Raw genomic sequence first — 19579 nt, 5'->3', positions numbered from 1 at the left:
CTTATATATACACATATTCTTATATGTGTATACACATACATCCATCAGGTTACATTAGTACTTCAAAATATCTGACAAAAATTATTCTTTTCCTAAAATCCTCCCTTTTGAATTCATCATAATTCTTCGTGTTTAATCCCCCATAGCATCTAAAAAAGGACTACTGAATGAATTCATAAAACACCTCAATACAGGGGCGCCTGGGTGGCGCAGTCGGTTAAGCGTCCGACTTCAGCCAGGTCACGATCTCGCGGTCCGTGAGTTCGAGCCCCGCGTCGGGCTCTGGGCTGATGGCTCGGAGCCTGGAGCCTGTTTCCGATTCTGTGTCTCCCTCTCTCTCTGCCCCTCCCCCATTCATGCTCTGTCTCTCTCTGTCCCAAAAATAAATTAAAAAAAAAAAAAACGTTGAAAAACACCTCAATACAATCAGCTTTTACAAAGCAAAGCAAAAGGAATCTCTTCACAAAGCAAAGCAAAAATATGAATTTTAACTGAATGGGAATAGGTGGGTATAGACTTATAATTACTAGTTATGACCAAATAAAATGTATTAGATGATTGCTGTTCAAACATATTATAATCAGCAGTGAATTCCGATTAATCCAAGTGTTTTATTTCAAACTAGAGCATGAGACAATCACATAAACCATTGTCATAATGCACATTTATACTCTGTGGAAGAAAAATAGAAGAACCAACACAATCATGACCTACATGTTACTCATTCCAAGAATAACTCAAAAGGAAAAGATGGGTTTCCATCAACCAAAGAGCAGAGGAAGAATAACTATCAAAACAAGACCAACAACTTATCAAAGGACCTGTCTCCCCTTAGCTTCAAAAAAAAAAAAAAAAAAAAGTGACTCTTAGTGGAATGATTCTTGTAGAGAATTTCTAGAAGGTGAAATCTAATATCCAGACTATTACTTCCCAAATGATTGGATCTTATATGAATTACACGGGGGCAAGCTAGACTGAAAACAAAGGGCACTGCTATAACCACTCCACCATCCACCACTGGGGAAATAACTGAGAAACCTGGGTCCAGTCTGCTCCCACACTCATTAGTCCTATTCTCAGGTTCAACACTGCATGTGAAGGAATATGATCTTTCTTCAACTATGGGGTACCCTGTATAAGAAGAATTACAACTTCTTACACAAAAACACTGATCGTGGAGCACATTAACTAAGGACAAGGCAGCATCACTAAAACTCCAAGAGGGGGGTCTAATTAAATGCAAACAACCCCAGAGGGTATCCCTAGATCTTAGAAGGTTGATCCAAAAACACAACACACAATCTGGAGGTCTCAGGACTGCCAGTCACTCACATGTGATCATGTGACCACCGGTACTCCTGACCCATTAAAGGGGAGGGGTGTCAAGGAGGAAAAGAGGGGTGCAGAGAAGCAAACTTTGGCAGTATCCACCTAACATCAGCCGGGACAGACATGCGCACTGTAGTCACTGGAGAAGAGCTCTCTCCTGGGGGCAGGGATATTTTATTAGACTTGCCGGACGAAATGCTTCCCACCTTTTGCTTTCAAGTTATACTCCCAAATAATCTTCTGACCACTAAAATTTAGCTTCCTAGACACTTTCATACTAGCAAAGAAAGTATCCTGAATGGAGAAACAAGTTTTCCAAATATTATGTGATAATTTAATAAGTTGGCATTTCCTCATGGTTTCAGTACGCACCAATATTATCAAGGTTTATCATTTCTGCTTATATAAACAAACAACTTGCTCTGGACCTGAGAGGGTGAAGATCACACAGGGATCAATTGTCACACACTAGTGAATCAGCCAAAGAGCATCTTCTACTTAGAGATAGATAGCTGCCAATTTAAATACAGGGTCCAATATGGGATCTGATAAATAATAGGTACTAAAACTATGTTGAATAAAGATAATTTTTCCTAAAATGTAAACCAAAACTTTTTAAATCATGGAATTATACAATAATCAAAATATTGATATTCAATGAGCTCAAGACATTTACATATAATTTTTCAATAAATTATCTATAAAACCACTAACTGGTATATCATTTACTATCCCTTTTCTCTATATAAACCCTGATGATTCTTCATATCATAAAAAATAATATAGGCCCCTTAAAGAAAAAGTAAACATCCTAACAGCATTGAAGAAGCAAGTTTTAAAAGGTCTTCACCAGATCACGGTCAAAAAAAAGACCTTTATAAATACACAAACCGCCACCTCAGCCCTAAGTAGTTTTCTACGTATTTCACTGCTTCTCTAATCTTTGCTGGCACAAGTTTTCTTTCTCAACAAATGACGGTATTCACTTGTTTTAAAGGAGGCAGTATGATGTAACAGAAAGAACAGAAAGAAACCTGATTTCTGATCCTGGGCCAGGAATGACTCACTGTGAGACTAGGGCAAGTCATTCAATCACTCTGGGTCTCAGCTTCTTTACACGTAAGAGAGTATACTCCTACTTGATTTGGAATGATGTGGGGAGGACTAAATGAAACACCATAAGAGAAATTCCTATACGATATGTGCTCAGTTCTCCCTTCCCTCTCCTGCCCCACTGAGAACACAAATCACATTTTCTATAGACTTATGACTTTCCCAACATGCAGCAGGGTAAATGAGGCGTAAATTGAAGCACAAAGAACTTGACAATTATGAAAGAGTAAGAAAGAATACCAAGAATGTAAGTCAGAAACTATAAATTCCTACATAAATTCTTGTGTAAGGAAGGCATATGAAATCGTCATTTCTTCAACAGAGTAAAAACGTCAAAAAATGTACCCAAGGGCCAATTGCACAAGCAATAAACAGGATATGATCTGTAAAGTGGGTCAATTTGTGTCAATCATGAATGGAGTTGTGAAGGCTTTAGCATGAAAGAATTTCATTATTTAGGGTCTAGAGCACTGAGCCAATTAGTGAAGGGGCTCTCACTGGGGGAACCAGGACGGCCAGAAAGGGCACAAGTGGCTTACCCTCCACCTTTCCCCATCAGTCACCTCTACTTACCCCTACCATACCATCTGATGAGGAATACTTTCACTACCCCAACTGTGGTCTTGTCCTATTCCTCGTCTCCACCCATTTTTCACTTAAAAATATAGGCTCAATGTCTGAAAAACCATTTAATTGCACACCTGTAATAAGTTGTGTTGACTTGGACAATTATAGAAATAGATACTAACCTGTATGCCTGTATGTGTGCAGGCTAATTTTGTAAATTCAATACATCTGCCATCATTCACATCCCAAAGACACATCTCTCTATAAAACAAAATAATAGCTAAATTTAAATCTGATTTTTACAAGCACTGTCCAACTCTGTAGTATTTTAAAATAAAAATTCCACTAAAACTGATGTATGTCAGAAAAAGTAACGTATAGTCATTATTGCTGTTCGTGAAAAATTCTGGTCCTCACTCACCATCCCAACCTCCCCTCCAACCTGACCACTCCCACCTAAATCCACATTCTTTCTGGGCACATGGTAGGGCTCCACTGCCTGGCTCCCTTTTGGTTGGGAAAGTCATGTGAGTAGTTCTGGCCACAACTGATGTGAGGGCCTCAAGATCTCTCTTTCTCATCTGCCTCCATTCCAGACGGTGGCTGCTTCTGACAATGGCTGCTCCTTCAACCTCAAAGTCACAATAATAACAAAGCAGAGCCCCAAATGACATATGAGGGTCAAGTGACAAAAATAAGAAACAAGCCTTTAATTTAAACCACTGGAACTTTCCATTGGTTATGAGCATAGCTAGAAAATTTAGCCCAGCACAAAACAAAAATTAAAGTCAACTGAATTCCAAACCTTTGCAAGTTAAATGTAATATTCCAATTTTGGTTCTGTATTTATTGCATAAGCTTTATCAAGTGCATACCAAAAAAAAAAAAAAGGGGGCTCAAATTTCAAACTAAGGATACAACATTCAAAATTAGAAATATGTCATGATCTTTGAAATACAAAGAACAACATTAATAAAAAGCAATGGTGCTAATATTCTTAGGGCTTTCTTCAAGATGCCCTTTCTTAGATCTCACATGGTGTGAAACAATTTTTCAAAGGATGCTCAATCTTATTTAGAATATGCATGCTAGTGTGAATTACCCTTTAACTGTCCAAAAGGGATTATTTTTACCTAGAGCTGCCTCTATGCATGCTAGTGTGAATTACCCTTTAACTGTCCAAAAGGGATTATTTTTACCTAGAGCTGCCTCTTCTTGTTTCAAACAAGTTACATAAGGTTCTTTTCAAATTCATAAATTATGGGGGGTGAAGGGGAGGGAACAACTTCTTAAATAATTCTCTTCCAGGTCCCCAACTCTCTTCAATAACATATTATGTATATAATTTTCTAAGCACCAAAAAAGTTTTAAAAACGCCTGTGAACCCTACAACTACTATCTAATTGCCTCTCTCTCCAAAAACAAGTTATATTCTAAGACTCAGGAACATATATAATTACATAAGTATATTAACATATATGACATTATATGAACTTTGCATGATTTTATCTTCCAAATTTATTTTAGCCTACCCATCATTCAGGTTCTTTAAAACTCTCAAAGTTGTCTGCCAACTCAGTAAAGATACCACGGAGATTAATGATCAGGCTTTAACTTTTAAGCTATTCCGAATTGCTCAAGAGCAAGGCAAAAACATAATCATAAATTATAATAAAAGTATTATAAAATCATTAATAAAGAAAATTCAGATTTATAAAACCATATTTTAAGTATTGTTAAGTTTAGACAACCTAAGAATTTATTTAAAAGATACTTCACCAGAAAAAAAAAAGCTTCCCTCCTCACTAACACACCGGTACTATTTGCAATAAAGACTTATGAAGAAAAAAGTGAATACAAAAATACTTACCCACTTTCAGACGCACTCACAATATACTGTTTGTCAGTAGAAGCACAAGCTTTAGACAAACAGGTGATTGAGGCCGTGTGACCAAACAACAGTGCTCGAGGATTAACCTAGAAATACACAAGTATGTTGATGCAAGTATCAAATTTTTAAAAATTAATCTTTTTTTAGGAATCCTGTTAAATATAAATATAAATATAAATATAAATATAAATATAAATATAAATATAAAATATAAAATATAAATATAAAATACAGACTTGATAAGAATTGCTCAGAACACCAAAACCTAAAAGCCACAAAACAGTGAATCCTACCTATTAAATGCTCAACAGTCACCCCGCCAGGTAGTTCTAAAGTCAAAACTGGAACGACCAGTAACCAGTAACACTGTTTGCCCAGCATCCTACAGAGAACGACAGAGCTAGGAGCCAAGCGGGCAGTCTTAAGCACTAAGTTATAGAGAACTGAAAAATCAGGTTAAGAATGTTGGTATATAAAATAAAGTAATTTAACCCCACTTATTTTTTAAGCAGTATGTTCACTGACCTGAAAACACATTTAGAGTCTCTAGACTGACACCATCAAAACTCAAAAAATAAGAGGACAGGCACCCTTCCAAATGCTGATAGCAACATTAACTATCAGCAACTAAGAACGACCTTCACAGACTAATGATTTAGTAACAACATAGTGCCTCAGAGGAAGGACGGCTTAATACCCACTATTCTAAACTAATCTGGCAATCAGCTCCCAAATTTATCTACTTTGTACCGAATGTTACGTTTACTTCAGGTAACTTCAGGGCCTTAGGTTATTTCAAAATATATTTTTTAATTAAATATTTAATACACACAAACATTGATAACATCTGCATATGCTATAAAGAACACATCCTAATTTATTAGTAAAGCTAAACTGTTCAAAATCAAATATTCCACAGAAAGAGTACAGACATTGTTCTGTAGTTCTGATATGTGGTAATGGAAGAGATTTTCCAAATAAAATTCATTTTAGTTATCTTTTGTATAATTATAATTAAGAGAAAATTTTAATCTGTTTTTTCCTTAGTTATACAATATGCATTTTTTCCCTCAGAGGCTAAATTTTTATTTTAATGATTTACTTTAAGAATCAATCATTGTTTACAGTTACGAAGGGCCTAGAACATTTTCCCATACATCAAAAATTTTCTCACACATCCAACCCCACCTGCATACAGAGATTCAGTAATCTTCCACTAAAAAATATGCTCTTGGTCAATTATTTAATTTCTCCCAAGAAAATCAACTTTACCAATAGCTTTATTTCAAATGTACATGGCTTTGCTGGAAAATTCCACTTTCAGCCAAAACAAGTAACTAGAATTGGACTTTACTCCCACCATAATCTAGAAAAATAAGCAAAAATATTTGAATGAAGCATAAAAATCACATGATCATCTCAGTGGGGCAATAAAAGCTTTTGACAAAATTCAATACCCTTTCATAATTAAAGACTCTCAACAAATTGGGTATAGAAGGAATGTACCTGTTTTATAAAAGTTATATATGACAAGCTCACAGCTATCATACTCAACAGTGAAAAGCTAAAAGCTTTTTCCTTTAAAATCGGGAACAAAAATATTCACTCTTGCTACTGCTATTCAGCATAGTTAATCCAAAGCAGTTAGTCAAGAAAAAATAAATAAAAGGCATCCAAATCAGAGAGGAAAAAGTAAAATTTTTCCTGTTTGCTGATGATGTGATCCCACCTGTCCTAAAGATACCACTGAAAGACTGCTAGAACTAATCAACAAATCCAGTAAAGTTGCAAGATACAAAATAAACATACAAAAATCAGTTACATTTCTATACACTAACAACAAAACATCTAAAAGAGAAATTAAGAAAGTAATCACATTTACAACAGAATCAAAAAGAATAGAATAGTTGACCCTTAAACTAGAAATCTAAAAAATCTAGAAAAAGACTCTACCAGAACCAAAAAGGAATATAGTACAGTCACAGTACGCAAGTCAAAATACCAAAAAGCAATTGTATTTCTAAATAGTGACAATGAACATTTGTAAAATAAAACCAGAATACATGGCTCTGCCACCCACTGTCATATGAAAGCAAAAAACAAAACAAAACAAAAACAAAATGTGTAAATGAAACTATATTTTTTACTTTATAAGTACAAAGTTAGCGAAAAAATAGAGAAGTTTTAAGATAATATTTTCATAAATCAACATGTGTCTTTAATGAACAGAAACTTATTCAATTCATTAAAAAGACGTTTTCTGGAGTTTAAAGAAAAAAAAAAGATGGCTTTAAGAAATGGCTCTGAATGACTACCAAATGGCAAGCAGAGGAAGAGTAATCATCATACACAGATAATCATCCAAAAATACAGCTATGCCTAGTATCAATGCCAAATCATAACTATAAGGTCTTAACATCAAGAAACTACAAGAGAAAATAGGTATTCATATAATCAAAGGAAAAAATACATGGTATATTTATACTTTTTCTTTACCTCACCATTTTCCATAAAAATTTAAGTTAAATCATAGTTATTAACATTTCATAATCAGTACAAAGAAATATCATAAAATAATCTGTTCAACAATTCATAAAGACCATCCATCCTCAAAGACTACACAGTTCAAAACTGACAATTATTACGTTATCAGTGGCAAGGCAAGATAACTAGAAATAAAAGATGTGATGTGTCAGTTCTTTTTTTTTATTTTTTTTTAATGTTTGTTTATTTTTGAGAGAGAGAGTGCAAGCAGGCGAGGGGCAGAGAGAAAGGGAGACACAGAATCTGAAGAAGGTCCAAGCTCCAAGCTGTCAGCACACACCCCAATGCAGGGCTTGAACCCATGAACTGTGAGATCATGACCTATGCCAAAGTTGGATGCTTAACGGACTGAGTCACCCAGGCACCCCTGTGATGTATCAATTCCTAAGAGTAAACAGTAAGATCCACACTCTAATCTGAGACCTTGAGGCTAGTTCATTCTGTAGTTAGCCATCATTCAATATTCCTTTATTTTTAAATCTCCTTGAACTTTTTTTTTTCTTTCTACTACCTAAGATACTATAATTACCATTCACTAAATAAAACCTTATTATGTGCAAGTACTGTGATAACTGTTTAATATGCATTCCTTCACAGAATCCTCAACCTTGTGTGGTACACCATATTTTAAATGTGGCAAGTCTTAGGCTCAAAATGGTCAAGTAAACTGCCCAAAGTCACAGCGAGATACTAGAGCAGCCAAGGTTCAAGCCACGTTTGCCCAACTCCAAAGGCCAAGCTCTAACCATAACGTTTTACTTCTTTCTTCAACAACGAGGATGATACTATTCTCAGAAAAGATCTGTTTTCCTAACAGAATGGAAGCTTTAAGAAGACAGGAATCAGTCTCATAAATATCCTGTAACTTTTATAGGTAATGGAGCTTTACAAATATTGCTTATAAGAGACAGTATCTACATCAACAAGTTTCCTCTGATCACCATCTGATCTGATCAGCCATCTGTCTAGATACTCACTAGGTTGTCTAAACTGCTTCTACAATTTCCCTTGGACATTTTATTACCACCATGTTAGACCAGGCTGCACTTTTTCACAGATAAAAGGAAATCAAGAGGTGGATGGCACAAATTTAGCTACAGTTTTAAACCCTTTCCTAGAAAAAGAAGAGAAGACACCAAGACTTCAAGAAAAGACACTCTGTGCCTCCCCCAGCCATGTTACATTTCTTCTCATTGGCCCTTCATCAGCATAAATAGCTGCTACAGCACTCTCAACAATAGCCAAATTATGGAAAGAGCCTAAATGTCCATCAACTGATGAATGGATAAAGAAATTGTGGTTTATATACACAATGGAGTACTACGTGGCAATGAGAAAGAATGAAATATGGCCTTTTGTAGCAACGTGGATGGAACTGGAGAGTGTTATGCTAAGTGAAATAAGCCATACAGAGAAAGACAGATACCATATGGTTTCACTCTTGTGTGGATCCTGAGAAACTTAACAGAAACCCATGGGGGAGGGGAAGGAAAAAAAAAAAAAAAAAAAGGTTAGAGTGGGAAAGAGCCAAAGCTTAAGAGACTCTTAAAAACTGAGAACAAACTGAGGGTTGATGGGGGGCGGGAGGGAGGGGAGGGTGGGTGATGGGTATTGAGGAGGGCACCTTTTGGGATGAGCACTGGGTGTTGTATGGAAACCAATTTGACAATAAACTTCATATATTGGAAAAAAATAAATAAATAAAAAATAGCTGCTACAAAGTATGACACTAAAGATCGTCCACATATATCAAACACAATAACCAAGCCAATTTTTATTTAGCCTTCATTTTCCCTGGGTAAATAGTCCAATTCCCTCAATGTCTTTCAAAAGATACACTTCTCTCCTAGCCCTACCCCACCACGCCCATTTCTTACTCCCCCCAGTCACTTTTCTCCCTCTTACTTGAACTTAAATAAATATAACACTACAGTAAAAACTATGCAAAAAAAAAAAAAATAGTGAAAGAATTGTTTCTAAGCTCTCATAAGTAAGTCTTATTGCTTGTAATCATTCCAGTAAAACGTGGTATGAGTTTTTTTCTGCTCACGACTTCACTGCTGATTCATATTTAGTTTACTACCAATCCTGAAGGTGTATCACATCCTGTAATTCTTCTCTCCAGCTACTTTCCAACATGTACACCCAAGCTTTACATGTCATCTAAGTGCACACGTCGTTTTTCCAGTTCCAGTGGTTCCGTGCCTGGGTGTGTACTGAAGAACAACAAAAAGGCGGCACCACACAAAAACGCACACACCGATGTTCACAGCAGCATTATTCAGTATGGCCCAAAGCGCCAACAACCCAAATGTCCGTCAACTGGTAAGTTAAATTTAGTACACCCATACAATCGAATATTATTTGACCACTTAAAAATGTGAAATATAGGGGTGCCTGGGTGGCTCAGTCAGTTGAGCGTCCAGTTTCGGCTCAGGCCATGATCTCACGGTTCGCAAGTTCGAGCCCCACATTAGGCTCTGTGCTGACAGCTCAGAGCCTGGAGCCTGCTTCAGATTGTGTGTGTGTGTGTGTGTGTGTGTGTGTGTGTGTCTGTCTCTCTCTCTCTCTGCCCCGCCCCTGCTTGCACTCTCTCTCTCTCTCTCTCTCAAAAACAAATAATCAGTAAAAAATAAATAAATAAAAACAATAATAAATTAAAAAAATAAATAAAATAGGGGCACCTGGGTGGCTCAGTCAGTTGTGCATCTGACTTTGGCTCAGGTCATGATATCATAGTTCATGGGTTCGAGCCCCACGTCAGGCTCTGTGCTGACAGCTTGGAGCCTGGAGCCTGCTTCAGATTCTGTGTCTTCCTCTCTCTCTGCCCCTCCCCTGGTTGCCCTCTGTGTCTCTCTCTCTCAAAATAAATACTTATTAAAAACTTCTTTAAAAAAAAATAAAATAAAATAAAAAAGTAAAATAAAAATATGAAGTATTGATACATGCTACACCACAGTAAACTCTGAGATTATGTATCTCAGTAAAAAAAGCCAGTCACACCCCCACAAAAAAACACATATTATTCCAAGTATATGAAATGTCCAGAATAGCGAAACCCACAGAAGAGTTACATATGGGACATGGGACCATTTATCATATCAAATTAATGTCCTTATGTATATTGCACATTGTAAAACGAGACAGAAAAACAGATCAGTGGTTGCCTTGGGAGGAAATGGGGGTATTAGGAATGACAGCTAAAGAGTACAGGGTGTGTTTCTGAGGTAATGCAAATGTTATAAAATTGACTGTGATAATGTACACTTTATTTTTTTAATTTATTTAAACTAAAAAACAAAAACAAGAAAAGTTCACCCACTTCTCCCACCCCCACCCCCGGCAGCCACCAATCTGTTCACTATGAGCTTCATTTTTTAAAATATATGTATTTTTCAGATTCAACATGTAAGGGAGATCATAGAGTTATTTGTCTTTCTCTGTCTGACTTATTTCACTTGGCATGATGCCCTTTGAGGTCCATCCATGTCATCCCAAATGGCAAGATTTCATTCTTTTTCATGCCTGAATAATACTGCATTGTGTATATGTATGTAACACAACTTCTTTAAGAGAGTAAACTGTGTGATTTTTATCTCAATAAGGCTATTACCAAAAAAAAAAAAAAAAAAAAAAAAACCTCAACTTGTGTGCCCTATATTCCATGCCACCTACCACCCCATTTTCTCTGTTACCCTTGACAGAAAAAAATCCCTGGGGAAAACTATCAGAGAGGGAGATGAAAAATATGAGGAAAAAAGGAGAATAAACCCTGAGGTGTTATCCCAGAATTGGAGGTATCAGTGTGAACTCTGCACGCGTATCCCCAACTCCTACTTCCCTGGCCTGTCCACCGAGAAGGCCTCGAACCACAGCACACTGAGCGCTCCATAGTAAGAAAGAATGATAATACGTAATAAATACAATCAAACTTATGTTTTATAAAAAGTTTTGCTCTCTTCGAGACATTCACCTTAGAAGGTATAAATGTTCAAAATCAGTTTTTAATACCTTTCTGGAAACTTCCTTCAGTATGAATAAAAATCTTTTGATAAATCTTAAATGTAACCTATTAACCCACTTAGGGTAGACACAACTGAAAGGCAGCAGAAACCAACTCTGATGAATAATACAAATTAACAATCTACATAATAATAATTTTAGTCACAACACATTTCACAGAAAACATGTTATGAGGCCAAATATTATTCTGGGACTGTTGTTTTCGATTAAGAAGCTCCTTGATTGTAAAAAATACAATATCCATTTCAAATACTCACTTCCAATTCTACTGAGAGATCCCAGAGACATATCTGTCCATCATGGCATCCAGTCACAATCGTGGTCCCGTCGTCTGTTAAAAGTACTGCTGAGATGCAATGTGTTGGTGCTTTGCGACCCCAAAGAACAATGGGTAGGACAAGGCTGTTTCCTGCCATTGTGTTTTCAAACCTAGAAACGTCATAAGAATAATGTCAAATATTATATTATTTCCTTTTAAAACGTATACATTTGTATTATGAAGGCAACTTGAACTTCCTGAGTGCCAAGATTCTCCCAAGCATCATATATACGACACACATAAAGGACAATACATAAAATTCCATTATATATATAAAATATAATTAAAATCTCAATTCTCACAATAAATCATGCAGCAAGTACTATTATCACTTCTCTTTCACAGATACAGACAGTGAGTCACCAAGAGTCACAAGACGAAAAGCGAAATAATGGAGCCCAAACCAAAACCCATGAAGCCTGACTTCAGATGCTGTCATCTTATTCATTCTGCTATGCTACCAAATATGAGGAAAAAACATGAGGTCTGTAAATCTTGTCAGGTCTCCAAACCAGTAATAAATAGCGATGTTCAAGAAAAAGGTTGTTTCACTGTGTGCTAAACATTAAAAAAGATATGTTCAGGGGTGCCCGGGTGGCTCAGTCGGTTAAGAGTCCAACTTCAACCCAAGTCATGGTCTCGTGGTTCGTGAGTTCAAGCCCCGCATCCGGCTCTGTGCAGACAGCTTGGAGCCTGGTGGCTGCTTCGGATTCTGTGTTTCCCTCTGTCTCTCCCCCACCCCCCAAAATAAACATATATATATATATATATATATATATATATATATATATATATATACACACACACACACACACACACACACAAAGAGTATGTTCAAAGGAAAACTCATTCAACTGTATTTATTATGTCTCAAGATCATGAATGTCTTTTATTGCAACTTCCAATGAGGGAAAAAGGATTTCTCTTTAAACTCATTTCTGCATAATAAAAATTTAGTTCTGGTAAAGGGGTTTAAATTTGAGATAAATACTCAATTAAGTAGTGTACGTGGGAGTATACCTTTGGCAGGACAGCACACATACAGGGAATTATTCCTTCACGTGACAAAATCAAGATCTAGTTGGTGAAACAACTAGATTTAAGTGTTATAAACTTGTGTGGCTAAAAACTTAAATACTAGTTCAGAGAAGTTAAAAAGAAATGAAGAATGGACTAATCAAAGAGGGCTCCACAGAAGACAGAAGACTCCACCAGATCTTATGAGACACTAGTGGGTCACCTACACAACTGACAAACGGTCAGTCAGAAATGGCCACTGTAGTGATTTTTTCTGCCCCCAATTTTTAAGTGACAACTGATATGTGTGTAACTATAGACTCTTTAGAATGCTAAGATTGTGCTGTCTATGCTGACAGCTCAGAGCCTGGAGCCTGCTTCGGATTCTGTGTCTCCCTTGCTCTCTGCCCCTCCCCCACTCACACTCTGTCTCTCTACCTCTCTCAAAAATAAACATTAAAAATTAAAAAAAAAAAATACATGACTCTCATCAGTTTGTGCACCCCCCAAAAACTTCATCTTTTGTTACAAGTAAAAGGTATGCATTTAAGAAAAAAATTCCAAGTTCACTTCCTATTAATAAAACCTTATACATATCATTTTCACCATTTCATAGGCTACCATGACATAATTATTTCCATATTTCTTTTTTTAATTTCCGTATTTCTATTTGATATTATAAAATGAAACAAAGCACTGAACCAATTTTAATAAATTTGGTACAGCATGTTCCTGGCTGAAAAACATACCCAACAATGACTTTTTCAAAAAGGGAATCTGGAAGGAATTCATTTCTCCATGGTGACAACATTCAGTATTAAATTATATCACCCAAAGATTTCTCTCAGTTAAATAAGCTCACAGCATCGAATGCAATATGTGAAATCTGAAGAGAATATCATTTCTCTAGACATTTGAGGACTTATATCCAATGCATACTGCTTTGCTTAAAGAAAATGCAAACACAGAGACTAAGGACTAAGGAACATGTATGCTATGGGGAGATGTGCCTGCTCTGATGCAACAGAACAGGAAAGAACATTCTGGTATTCAGGTGACAAGGCACTCAAGGAAACCTAGAAGAGCAATGCAATTTCAAAGCCCTTAAAACAAGTGAAAATAATCATCCATAACATGATAAAGGTATATATTTTAAAAAACACATCAATCTCTAACTCAGCTTCTCCAGAAATTATTAAAATAATTACAAAAATCCCCCACATTCTCACAGAAATCAAGAACTGACAGTCGGCCAGAATCTGAGAGGAATTCTCATTAAGGGCAAGGAAGGATTTTCATAAAGAACCGGATCAGTTTCCTACAGTTGCCATGACCACAAACTGAGTAGCTTGAACAACAGAATTTATTGTCTCATCGTTCTTGAAGCTAAAAGTCTGAAATCAGGTATAGGCAGGGTTGACTGTCAAGAGAAGGATCTGTTCGAGGTCCCTCTCCTTGGCTTGCAGAAGGCCATCGTCACGCTCTTACGGCATTCTCCCTGTGTGTATGTCCAAATACCTTTCTAATTAGGACAGCAGTCATATTCGTTTAGGGCCTACCCCAATGACCTCCTTTTAAGTTCATTACCTCCATAAAAACCCTATGTCCAAATGAAGTCAAATTCTGAGGTTTTGGAAGTGAGAATTTCAACATCTGAATTTTAGGGGAACACAACTCAACCCATAACCAGGATATGTTCTTTTAAAAGAATTTTACAATGCTAAAATTAATCAATCAAAAAGCAATTCTCTCTCCCTCTCAGGAAATAATGGTAAAGAACTTCACTATGGGCATCTGGGTGGCTCGGTCGGTTAAGGGTTGACTTCAGCTCAGGTCATACCCTCACGGTCCATGGGTTCAAGCCCCATGTCAGGCTCCACACTGTCAGTACAGACCTGCCCCTCCCCCACTCATGCTTTCTCTCTCTCTCAAAATAAATAAATAAACCTAAAAAAGAAAAAAGAAAAACTTAACTACTTCTTTTCCAGGGGATATTACATCAGCAAGTTAACTGCTCATTTGAGGAATAATGTAAGAAGTTCTGTCTGACCAAGGTAAAGAGTTACCATCTTATGTCTTACATTGGGGGTGGCGGAAGGAGGTGGGGTGCAGCAGGAACCGGATTCCAAAATTCTCTGCTGTGTTTTCAAAAAAATTACACTAACCTGTCCTGACCCATAGGTATATACACCCTGTCAAAGGTCCTTAAATTATGCCCAATGCTATTTCTTGGCTGGTACACTGAAAGATCTAAATAGAAAGTATCTGTTAAGTGAAATATTTAAAAGGTAAATAATCATAAAGAAGACCTGAAATGAAACATGAACCTGCAATGGATATCACAATCAGTAGCTGCTATTGATTCGTCCTTGCTGCTGGGACTAGGGCGGTTCTGAATAAACAGAGACAACTTCTAAATAAATAATAATTAATCAAAAGGACCTGGTGACCAATTGGAAGATGGTATTGAAAAAAACAGAATACAGGGGCACGTGGGTGGCTCAGTTGGTTGAGTGTCTGACTCTTGATTTTGGTTCAGGTCATAATCCCAGGGTCATAACATTGTGCCTTGCGTAGGGCTCTGCACCGAGCATGGAGCCTGCTTGAGATTCTCTTTCTCTGCCCCTCCCCCCCACTCTCTTGCTCGCGCTCCCTCACTCGCTCTCTCTCTCCCTAAAATAAAATCAAGAAAAGAACAATACAATATCAGAACATGTCTGGGGCAGTGGATGCGGGGAGAGGGGTGAGGGTGAGAGGACGAGGAGAAGAGACAAAGTCTTATTTAGGACTCATGTGGAGAAGTGGATTTGTGCTCCTGACTTTCAGAACACTCTTAATGTTAAAACCTCCTAAGCACAGGGGTATTAAATCGGAGTTGGGGGCAGACTGTGGAGAAGTGGGTTTGGGGGAATGTTCAAAAGCTGGAGGCAGAGAAGACTGTCAGGGACATCTCAACACTGGCTCTGTGATCTCACCCTAGACGTGGAGACATCCTCACTGATGCTGCATTAATTCAAAAAATTGGAGAGCTCAGGCTTCACAGAATTTCTCGAACTCTAGACTGGACTTTTTGTTACATAGGATAAATTAACTTCCACGTGTTTAAGGCCACATTTTTCAAGTTTTGTTACACATAAATGTACAATTTTCCTCACTGCACACTCAGATACACTACACCCCCAAAGTTTGTAAGGATAACATCCATGGCATACATGATGTGGTAAGAAGAATGACAAACAATTGCATAAAGGAAAAATCTTAAGGCCCCTAAAAGTGCGGGGGGGAGGAGGGTTTGTTGGGGGCGAGAAGGGGACAGGGAGACAAATACATCCATCATCCTGTGGCCAGGCCCCTTCATACACTAGTAGAAGATAATTAAAATTCATCATCAGTTGACCAACACATGAAAGATGAACTTGGATGGTTTAGATAGGTCACTGTAAAATGTATATATGTTTCGGTTTCATATAAGTCCAATATGTAAAAGCTAATCCTGCTTAATTTCTAAGAGAATTCAAGAAATCTCCACACCAAAAGAACACATAAATATTTCCTTTCAGCACTGAAATTTGCTAGTTCTTACTTTCAAGATTCCTTTGGATATTCCTTTGGGTCCTCTTAACTTCCACACAAATTTAAAAATCAGCTTGTAAATGTCTGCAGAAAAGCCTGGTGAGATTATGACTAGAGCTGCATCAAATTCATGTATCAATTTGGGGAGCACTGACTCCTCTAGTTGCAACGAAATACTACTAATGCAAAGCTGTATTCTAAAAGCAATCTTACTTCTTAAAGGGATATATTGTCAAAAGTAGCACATGTGGCTTTTTAATGAGATTCCATCACTCTTATTTTTCAATATAAATTAGATCCAATTAATTTGGACCTTGTTGGTCCAACAAGGTTAACCAGACAAAATTAATTCTTAACAAAAGAGAAAATCAAATAGAAATCAAATAATTTGTGTGTCTTTCTCCTAAAAGGTTCTGAATTCTTCCTATCACTTTTCTGAGAGAATAACACTTTTCTTCTAGAAAACAAAAAGTTTCATAAAGATCAAACTGATGGTTACCAGAGGGGAGGAGGGGAGGGAGGTGAGTTAAACAGGTGACAGGGATTAAGGAGTGCACTTGTGATGAGCACCAGGCGTTATATGTAAGTGTTGAATCACCATATTATACACTTGAAAATAATATTACACACTATGCTAACCGGAATTTAAACAAAAACTTAAAAAATTAATAAATTACATGGAAGAACAAAAAAAGGTCTATTTTCTCCTTAAAAATACTAATATATCGGGCGCCTGGGTGGCGCAGTCGGTTAAGCGTCCGACTTCAGCCAGGTCACGATCTCGCGGTCCGTGAGTTCGAGCCCCGCATCAGGCTCTGGGCTGATGGCTCGGAGCCTGGAGCCTGTTTCCGATTCTGTGTCTCCCTCTCTCTCTGCCCCTCCCCCATTCATGCTCTGTCTCTCTCTGTCCCAAAAATAAATAAAAAATGTTGAAAAAAAAAAAATTAAAAAAAAAATACTAATATATCTACTCACCTATGAGAAGACAAAAACACCGTAAGGTATGTGTAATATATATATATATATATATTATATATTTGATATATATATATTTGATATATATATCATTTATATATATTATTATATATATTTGATATATATATCATTTATATATATATATTTGATATATATATATATATCAAAAATTAAATGCCATACATGCTAAGCTGGACATGTACCTAATAATGTATGAATACACTTTTAATTTAATTTTGAAAAACAACAAGTATTCTTACTTTTTTAGGGTATAGTAACATACTCTCCACTGGAACAAATTATTCTTGAATCATAGGTAATTTTTCCTGAGAGCTTACAATTTCCATTAGCATACACAACAAACACATTCTATTTATGACAACTTGAGAGACTACAAGATCTTAACTTGAATTTTTTTTTAATGTTTATTCATTTCGAGAGAGAGAGAGAGAGAGAGAGAGAGAGAGAGAAGGGGGGAGGCAAAGAGAGTAGAGAAAGAGAATCCCTAGCAGGCTCCCTGCCTTCCACGCAGAGCCTGACACAGGACTCGATCCCACAAACTGTGACATCATGACCTGAGCCGAAATGAAGAGTCAGATGCTTAACCAACTGAGCCACCCAGGGGCAACTCCCCTAACTTGAATTTCTGAATCAAAGAAAAGACATATTCAATTCCTTAAAACCTAGAAATCTGGCTATGGTGTAATAATTAAGCAACAAGAATTTCTTGAACATCTACTGATCTAGCAGATGCTTTCAATAATTAAGTCACTGGTATTTATTTAATAACCTGGGCCATTTTAGAGACTAATTCATTTACCTTAAACTAAGACAGACAGTCTTTGCCTTCCATGGTACTTGTCACTTACAACCAAACCGATGGATGTCCTGTGAATTACCTAAACTTTCACATAATCCTCAATCATTACACCATAGACCTCTGGGCTTGCAACATTTTTTTTTTTTTCTCTCATGCTTTTTGGTGTAATAAAGTCTTCTAGATCTACTTGACCCTATACTGTGTGAGTATATAACTTAAATGAAAGAAAAGAAGAAGAAAGAAAGCGAACCAAGGAATAGGATGAGGAATCTTCAGTTCATTATATGAGCAAACTGTGTGAACATTCTTAATACAAATAAATATATACAATAGCCAACTTGACAATAAATTATATTTAAAAAAAAGAAATATATATAAGAAAAAATGATAATCTCGTTCCATCAAAAATATAAATGCTTCAAAACATTTTTTCTACTATCTTAAAAATCTAATAAAAGTGAAACTTTAGAAAAGCCACTAAAAGCACTAATGAAATAATGTGAAATAAAGGATAACAAGGCTTATATCACAGACAAGTATTTCTAAGAAGGATTAACTGAGAGTACCACTTGGTAACAAGTGGTAACCTAGTTCTAAACAACTGATTAAAACAAAAAATGGGCAAATCAGCCACGACCTAGCCATGTAATTAGGTAGGACACAGGAATCTAAGTTTGAATTTCTTTAAAATGAGTAACAGACTGGGAATGCAAGCTGGTGCAGCTACTCTGGAAAACATTATGGAGGTTCCTCAAAAAAACTAAAAATAGAATTACCCTACAACCCAACAATTGCACTACTAGGCATTTATCCAGGGGATACAGGTGTGCTGTTTCGAAGGGACACATGCACCCCCGTGTTTATAGCAGCACTATCAACAATAGCCAAAGTATGGAAAGAGCCCAAATGTCCATCAATGGATAAAGATGTGGTATATATCTACAACGGAGTATTACTCGGCAATCAAAAAGAATGAAATCTTGCCATTTGCGACTACGTGGATGGAACTGGAAGGTATTATGCTAAGTGAAATTAGTCAGAGAAAGACAAATATCATATGACTTCACTCATATGAGGACTTTAAGAGACAAAACAGATAAACATAAGGGAAGGGAAACAAAAAGAATATAAAAACAGGGAGGGGGACAAAACAGAAGAGACTCATAAATATGGAGAACAAACTGAGGGTTGCTGGAGGGCTTGTGGGAGGGAGGATGGGCTAAATGGGTAAGGGGAATTAAGGATTCTACTCCTGAAATCATTGTTGCACTATACGCTAACTAACTTGGATGTAAATTTAAAAAATTAAAATTAAAAATAAAATATATATGTATATGTAAATAAAATAAAATAAAATGAGTAACGGATAAGTCAAGACACTCTAAATTGGCACCACATATGACTTAAG

General features: G+C 36.6%; 1 protein-coding gene across 5 annotated transcripts in view; it reads right to left on the bottom strand.

Moving 5' to 3' along the window:
* WDR7 (WD repeat domain 7) overlaps positions 1-19579 on the bottom strand; it is a 352075-nt gene that overhangs the window by 316655 nt on the left and 15841 nt on the right. For 4 of the 5 annotated variants that reach the window (XM_019463951.2, XM_019463944.2, XM_053902762.1 and 1 more), the window contains 3 exons: positions 11725-11896; positions 4880-4986; positions 3192-3270 (listed from right to left, as the gene is read on the bottom strand). In XM_019463951.2, the coding sequence (XP_019319496.2) occupies positions 3192-3270; positions 4880-4986; positions 11725-11883 (345 nt within the window). In that variant the 5' untranslated portion in view covers positions 11884-11896. Of the gene's footprint in view, positions 1-3191; positions 3271-4879; positions 4987-11724; positions 11897-18171; positions 18283-19579 lie in introns of those variants that run through there. The other variant, XM_053902761.1, reaches the window with a different exon arrangement.

Source organism: Panthera pardus, unplaced genomic scaffold, assembly GCF_024362965.1.
Source record: "Panthera pardus isolate Hobbes unplaced genomic scaffold, ASM2436296v1 HiC_scaffold_15, whole genome shotgun sequence".
In the NCBI taxonomy this organism is placed as follows: Eukaryota; Metazoa; Chordata; class Mammalia; order Carnivora; family Felidae; genus Panthera; species Panthera pardus.
This window is presented reverse-complemented; position numbering and strand designations above follow the sequence as displayed.